The 8,231-nt window shown below is 43.5% G+C and overlaps 1 protein-coding gene across 1 annotated transcript; it reads left to right on the top strand.

The window, feature by feature from the left end:
• The first annotated feature begins 7,512 nt into the window (after positions 1–7,512).
• On the top strand, positions 7,513–7,965 carry HSPB3 (heat shock protein family B (small) member 3). The gene has a single exon (XM_002927469.4). It carries the CDS (start codon positions 7,513–7,515, stop codon positions 7,963–7,965), a length of 453 nt encoding a protein of 150 aa, XP_002927515.1.
• The last annotated feature ends 266 nt before the right edge of the window (positions 7,966–8,231 follow it).

Raw genomic sequence — 8,231 nt, 5'->3', positions numbered from 1 at the left:
GATGAACCTGATTCTAGGACGATAACACTCTCATCAGGAGACATAGTGGTCTCTTCAGACTTGTGGACCTGAAGGGTCATGAGCACCTTACAGGACCAGCTGAATGAGTAGAATCTCTCAAAACTTTTCTCCTTCACTAATTCTTGAACACCTGCTCTATGTCCCATGATTCCTAGCATAGCACCCAGCTTAATAATGTGTAAAATTAGACGCAGGAGTTTAGAACTAAGGTTCCAGCAAGTACACACCCTCTCACACCCAGCAAGTACAGGACAGTTATTTTCAGCTGAAGATATATGGGCACTCTACAGGGAGAAGGAGTATTGGCCCTTAAAGGAAGGACATCAGAGCATCAGCAGTAAGATGAGGTTGAGGGCATCTGTATAGTTTCCTGTGACTGTTGTAACAAATTACCACAAACTGCCTAGTTTACCAATAGGTGTTTATCTTCCCCCAGTCCTGGAGGCCAGCAGTCTAATGGCAGGGCTGCCTCCCTCTGGAGGCTCCAGGCGAGGATCTGTTCCTTGCCTCTTCCAGTGTCTAGTGACTGCTGGGATTCCTTGGCTTGTGACCTCATCACTCCAATCTCCAAGACCAGCATCTGCAATCTCTTTCTGCTCCATCTTCTCTGTGCTCTGCCTTCCTCTCTCTCTCTCTGTGTGTGTGTGTGTGTGTGTGTGTGAGAGAGAGAGAGAGAGAGAGAGAGAAATCTCCCTCTGCCTCTCTCTTATAAAGACACCTGTGGTGGCATTTGGAGCCCAGGATAATCTCCTGATATGAGGAGTCATATCAACACCCTTAATTTAATTTAATTTAAATTAATTTAATCACATCTGTAACATCTTTACCGAGTAAGGGAACATTTGCAGATTCCAGGGAATAGGACATGGCCATCTTTTGGAGGGACATTATTCAGCATCCCACTATTATATTATTACAGCATCTCAGCTGAAAGAAATGGCATGGGGGGTGTGGATCAGAAGGACTATTTGGAGGACAACAGAACAGTTAGTCTAGAGGGTAGGGGTCATCCAGACCAACATTCCCTACATTTTTTTTTTTTTTTTGGTCCTATTGGTGGAGGCCTTGAATCCCAGACCAAAGAGTTTGGAATATATGATGGAGGTAATCTTATAAATGTAGGTTTAGACAGAATTGTCAAGATTAGATTGTACAATGGCAACAGTTTTCACATGAGAAAGCCTAAAACCACCGCAGGTACTCGATCAGAGGTAGGACCCTGTGATCCACTCAGTGTCTTAGGAAGACTGCGTTCTCCAGCCTCTCAAACCCTGTGAAAATGTATTTGTGCTTCTTATGGCTCTTATCTAAAGTATAACCCTTGATAGCCATAAGGCCAACATCACAGAGCTGACTGCAGCCTACAAGACTGCAATGAAGGCCAATCAAATCTCCCTTCAAATATCTTGGGTTCCCCATAGGCAGGGGTACATGTTTCAACTTGGTCGTCACTTTACCTCCACTCCACCTTCCAGACGGCCGCTTCCATGACTCCTTCCCTGGGCAGCTGAGGCCTCCGACTCTGGTTTACCCAAAGCATGTGCACAGTCCCCTTTTAATTCTCCCAAAGCCTAGTTGATACCAGGCTGTAATGTGGAACAAAACCTTATTCATGACTTCAAGATGACAGAAGCAAAATTCTTTAAAAGAAATGTTTAGGGGCGCCTGGGTGTCTCAGTCAGCTGAGTGTCTGCCTTTGGCTCAGTTAATGATCCCAGGGTCCTGGGATTGAGCCCCTCGTCAGGTTCCCTGCTCAGTGGGGAGTCTGCTTCTCCCTCTCCCTCTGTCTCTCCCCTGCCCCATTTGTGCTTTCTCACTCACTCTTTCTTAAAAAAAAAAAAAAAAGAAATGTTTAAAACAGGGTATTGGCCATCCAGTTCTCAGCTCTATCAGCCATGCCCCCCTCAGAAACCCTTGCTAACCAGTTCTCTCCTTTCCAACAGACCAATGGTCAATTTTCTTAAAAGCATCCAATTAAAACCAAACAAGCCTTTCAGACCTTATGTCAGCCTCTAGGGAATTCTTTCCATCCCCTCCCACCTGGCTCCTTGAATTTGTAATCTGGATGTGATATTCACTCCCCAACCCACTGTAGTTTAACTTCTGCCCCTGCCTTGTCTCTGACTCTCCCCTTACTTAAGTCAAAGACACCCTTTCTGCTAAATCTATGCTCCCATTCTTGCCTTCCTTAACCTCATCAGCATTTGACAGAAGCCATGCTGTTTGGCCTTGGTCCACTTCTCACTTCCCTACCTACTCAACGTCTTACTGCCACGGCCACAGAAGGAAAATCAGTTCAGACCATCACCATCTCTCTGCAGAGAAATAATTCACCCCACAAAGATGGTAAACTACCTTGCTTAATAACGTAAAACGTTAACTGTTTTCCAAACCGTGGGTTGTGACCAATTTGGGAGTTGTGAAATCAACTTGGTGAGTTGCAAGCCTCACTGTTAAGCTCAGTGGAGTTGAATAGAGACCATCCGAGTAGATCACATGTAGTAAAGCTACGTGTTTCGTGCCTAGGGTGTGCATATGTGTGCTCACTGGGTGCAAATGCTAACTATATTTCTTATTGTGGGTCTAGTCAGAAAAGTAAAAGGTAAAAAAGGCACTGATTTGGGTCTTCATGAAGGTAACTCCAATATTCCAGAATGAACTTTAATTTGGAAACACAAAACAAAAATCTTCAGCAAAAATCTTTCACAAAAATCTTGATTTTGAAGAGACAAAAAAAATATTGCTTACTTTAAAATAGGATTCTGGTTCACTCCTAGAGCAACTAGTAAAAATTCAGACAGCTTTGACGATGTTATTTTGTCCCAACAAAAATGACACATGAGGATCTCCACGATCTGGTTCCTGTTCACCTCTCCAGCCTCATGGTCCCACCCTTGTACTTTGTGGTCTGCACGGCAGCCACACCGAGTCCTCTGTGTCCTACAATCACAGAGGTCCGGCTCCAGGCCCTGCAACATGCCATTCCATTGCAGGGAAAACTCCAAGTCCCCCCTTACCTTCCCTGCCCAAAGCTTCACCTGCGTCACTCTGTTGTCTATCTCATCCCTAAGAGATCAGTCGTTCTAGGGAAGGTTCTCAGACTCCAAGACTAGTTGTTACTTGAATTCCCCAAATAAGCCCCTGTATATGGGGGTCCAGGTGAGCAATTCATGAAGTTGACTAGAGCAGTCTTTCCCACCTGTTTTATTATTGCACCATGCCCCCCACCCCAAGGAGTCTTTTAAGACCTTTTTCACCTAATGCTCTTCCCTCTCCCCTGTGAAATTTTAATACCACAGATAAACTATGTGACTGTTTATGTACTGTGGCCCTTTGGAGGGCTATAAACCATTATCTAATAGCTAAGATTTTACACAATTTTTAATTATATGCATTTTTTTCTCTATAAGGACCACTTTTGTCCCCTTGTGGGTGATATCGTCCCCCCTGAGAATGCATGGGATAGAATAAAACTCTTCTAATCCTCTTGAGAGAGCTAAGAAAAAAACAGCTCACATTCTTTCCTGATGAGAAGCTTATGTCAAATGCTAAACAGGTGCAGGAAGATAAAGTTAAAGTACAGACTTAGCAATGAGGTTGACTTTGACCTAACCAAAGGCAGAGTTGGTGGTAGGGCAAAAGTTATTCTGCAGCAGTGTGGAGAGTGACCACTGAATACAGGCTACAAATCCAAGGAGTTGGGCTGTGAGGGGATGAGAATAACTAGCTTGAAGGTGACAGAAGATCTAGGAAGTCTTGTTTTAAAAAGATGAGGCACACTTGACTTCAGGCTGATGGAGCGTGGATACTGAGAGACTGGAGAATACTCAGGAAGGGGTGAGTGGCTGGATGAAAGCCCAGAGGAGGAGGGTGGAGACAAGGGAATCACAGGCAGGGATAAAGAGGCAGAGGAAGGTTCTCTCCCTCTGAGATGTCTGGGTGTGAATGTACAAGCCCTCAGGGGAAGTCAGTTCATCAGGAGAGTGAGACCGGGCCACAGGGGAGGACCTGACGAATGGAAGACATCTACAGTATCCACTTTGGAGAAAGAGGAGGAGCTGACCGAAGTGCACAGAAGGATGGCCAAATGGCATCAAGGACCAACTGAAGTAAGAAGTACAAAATCTATAGAAGTTTGATGTCTTTTTTCCTATCACTTTCCAGGTACTGTCTTAGGTGTTGGGGATGCAGGAGTGAACCCTCAGTTTCTGACCTCAAACTGCCATTGTTTTTCTTTCCCAACTGGAATACAAAGTCATGAGTAAGATGGCTTTTCATACTGGTCATGGTGATGAAGAGAAAATAGAGTACTGTAATGGAGTGACAGGTGGAGGACCTCGCTGGATGGTCAAGTAGGCCTGCCTGAAGAGATGACATTTGACCTGAAGGCTGAATGGTACAAAAAGGGCAAACTTGAGACATTCTGACAGTGGAACTTTCAAAGCAAGAGGGTCTCTATCACAACAGGACCAAGGAAGAAACAAGCTTGTGGTATTCAAGGCCAGACGGTATGGCTGAATCATAGGATCAAGGGAAGAGGTGGGGAGGAGGTCAGCAGGGACAGAGTACTGTTGACCCTTGAACAGAGGGAGGTTAGAGGTACTGACACCGTGCACAGTCAAAAATCCAAGTATAACTTTTGACTTCCCTAAAATTTAACTGCTAATAGCCCTCTATTGACTGGAAACCTTACCCATACATGGACAGTTGATTAACACATATTTTGCATCTTATATGTATCATACAATTTTCTTATAATTAAGCAAGAGAAAAGAAAATGTTATTAGGAAAGAAGAGAAAATACATTTATAGTATTATACTGGGTTTACAGAAAAAAACCCACGGAGGATGGACAATAGGGCAAGAGGTGGGGCAGAAAGACCAGTTGGAAGCCTGGTAGATTCTCCAAAGGGAGAAAGGGTCAAGGTATTTGATGAGGAGGAAGGCAGTTCAGGGGTGGGCAGGGTGAAAGGGCAGTTTTGGGAAAATGTTGAGAGAAGTCTTGGGTGTTGCATTAGAAATGTGGATGCCCATTTCTAACGCCAGCAACTCACACACGCAATCCCACGTGGAAGCACTTCTCACATCTGGTCCTCCTTGCCTATTTTAGAGTTTCTTAGAGGCGGGAAACTGTAAGATTACTGGATGCATTTTTCTCTGCCCACCCTAACAGTATCTTTGCAGTATTTTTTTAAAAGTGTTTATTTTTTTTAGAGCAGTTTTAGCTTTTAGGTTTTCACTTTCAGTTTTTTAAATAGGCTTTATTTCACAGCAGTTTTTAGAGCATGGTCAGAGGAGGGAGGGATGAACAGGCAGAGCACAGAACATTGTTACAGCAGTGAAGCTACTCTGTGTGATACTGTAATAGTGGATACATATCATGATACATTTTTTCAAATCCATACAATGCACACACCAAGAGCAAACCCAAATGTACACTGTGCACTTTGGGTGATCATAGTATGTCAACGCAGAGTCATTAGCTGCAACAAATGTAGCATGGTGGTGGGGGATGTTGACAACGGGGGATGCTATGCATGGATGAGGGCAGGGGTTATATGAAAAACCTCTGTACCTTCTCAGTTTTGCCTTGACTGTTTCAAGTATTTTAAAGCCAAAACCTTAATATCTTATCTATTTCCTGGGGCGCCTGGGTGGCACAGCGGTTAAGCGTCTGCCTTCGGCTCAGGGAGTGATCCCGGCATTATGGGATCGAGCCCCACATCAGGCTCTTCTGCTATGACCCTGCTTCTTCCTCTCCCACTCCCCCTGCTTGTGTTCCCTTTCTCGCTGGCTCTCTCTATCTTTGTCGAATAAATAAATAAAATCTTTAAAAAAAAATATCTTCTCTATTTCCCACTACTGGCAGTGAGTTCTATTCTTGACTTACCCCTCAGAACAGCACTGATGAAAACAATTCTCAATTTTTTATGAGTCGGAGGACATTAAAATATCTAAAAGAGTACTTGCTCCCCTGCAGGGCCACCAACCTGTAAAGCACAGGTCAAAAAAGTTGAGTGTGAACAGCATTATTAAGGCATGTTCTTAAGAACATACCAAAATGTCCGCAGAGGTTTTTAGAGTAATAAAAAGGAGCTAAGGGAGGTTGTTCCCTTCTGTTTTCTGACATTTAATTTTTTAGACATTTTTCTTTCATTCTAAGAAAATGAATATATGATTTTTAAGGAAAGGTATTCCTGGGTCTACCTGTTCTAGAAAATACTAACCACCGTGGAGTGGAAGTTTTCTATATTTTACAACTTCTTGTGCTTTTGTACATTACACACACTGTAGGAATAAAAGCACAAACATGTTTATGGTGAAAAGCCAGTCTCCCTCCTGCCTCTGCCTCCAATCACTGTCACCATTACAGGACGCAGCCGCTGTTCCCAGCCACATATCTTTCAGAGAGGTTCTATTTATATAAACAATACCTACTTACCAAAAAAAGCATAAATAGTAGCATATTATATGCTGTTCTGGACTTTTCTTTTTACAAGCATGTCTTGGAGATCCTTCTCCAGCAATGGGTAGAGTTGCCTCATTTTTTTTTTTTAATGTAAGTTGAGCATAAAGGGTATGATCATTAAGAAATTATGTGTCATTTATTTTTTCCAATTTAATAGCAGAGCTACAACTAGATTAATCCTTAGTTTTCTGGGCTTTACTATCAAATAGTTCAACACTTTAACATTTTTCTCTCCCCTGTGGCTTTATTTTCATTGCTAAGTTCCCCATTCTGTGCCCCCCTAAACTCCTGGATCTGAGGTTTGACATCATTATCTAACTTAGTCATCTGATCTCATTTTTGATGAGTCAAATGTAATAAAACCAGATGACTTGACTCAGATGTCCCTTAAGGACAGATGATGAAAAGATGAAAGAAAAGAAAATGTATAGGACGGAGGGGTGAGAGTTGGTTACATGTCTGAGATTTGAGTATCTGTGTGTGTGTCTTAACTCCTAATCAATTAGAGCTACATTCATCCCTCTCAGCTCTGTACTTGGAGACAAGGACGAATGCAGTCTTAGCTCATAAGATGAGTGCACATCTCTGGACTGTTCAAAGAAGCCACAGTCCCTTAGATCACTGCAGTTCACAAGGACAGATACTCACTCAGAGATTGTTTTTTTAAATGCTGTTTCTGATTCCAATTCTCTTTTTCTCTTGAGGCAAGCAAAGCAGACACACTTGCCAAGGATAACTGAGAATGTAAGGACGATCCTTGCCTGGGCGGCTTGAGCGGACTGTGTGCTAAATGCAACTTCGAACCATGCCCTATAAATAGCTTTTCATTGTCAGCGTGTGTGAAAAGACAAGAGTGGGTGTGTGGTGGTATATTTCAGGCCCAATTAAGTAGTTGCGTCTGCGCAGGGTTACAAGGAATAGCTGTTCCAAGTGATAACTAGTCAGTAGGCAACTGGGAGGGTTCGCCCCTGACCGAACATAGACTGAAGGGAAGCTGTTCGAGACTGGTTTTGCCTCCAACCATGGCAAAAATCATCCTGAGGCACCTTATTGAGACTCCAGTGCGCTACGAGGAGGAGTTTGAAGCTCGAGGCTTGGAAGACTGCAGGCTGGATCACGCTTTATACGCATTGCCGGGGCCAACCACTGTGGACCTGAGAAAAGCCAGGGCGGCCCAGGTTCCTCCGGTGGACTCAGAGGCGCAGTTGCCGACCCGAGAAGGCAAATACCGCTTCCAGATCCTGCTGGACGTGGTCCAGTTCCTCCCCGAAGATATCATCATTCAGACCTTCGAAGGCTGGCTGCTGATCAAGGCTCAGCACGGAACCAGAATGGATGAGCATGGTTTTATCTCAAGAAGCTTCACCCGACAGTACAAACTGCCAGATGGCATCGAAACCAAAGATTTGTCTGCCATCCTCTGTCACGATGGAATTCTGGTGGTGGAAGTAAAGGAGCCCATTGGGACTAAGTGACATCTTACCAGTTCTTGTTCATATAGCAGGAGGAAGATTATAGTTCAGCCAATGGTACCATAGGGATGGATGTTTGTATTAACCACATTTGAAATGATTTTTATGAAGATTAAAAATAGAGACATAGTTCCTGGTATGTTGAGATTGTGTTTGTTATTCTTACTAAGAAAGGAAAATTGTTAAATGTTCCTATAGCTCAAAGGGATGCTATTCTTACACCTGAAACATTGAAAGTTTAGGGGATGACTTGGATACTAGTGAAGACT

The sequence above is a fragment of the Ailuropoda melanoleuca genome, chromosome 3, assembly GCF_002007445.2.
Source record: "Ailuropoda melanoleuca isolate Jingjing chromosome 3, ASM200744v2, whole genome shotgun sequence".
In the NCBI taxonomy this organism is placed as follows: Eukaryota; Metazoa; Chordata; class Mammalia; order Carnivora; family Ursidae; genus Ailuropoda; species Ailuropoda melanoleuca.
Note: the sequence above shows the minus strand (reverse complement) of the source record. Positions and strands in the feature narration are given on the sequence as shown.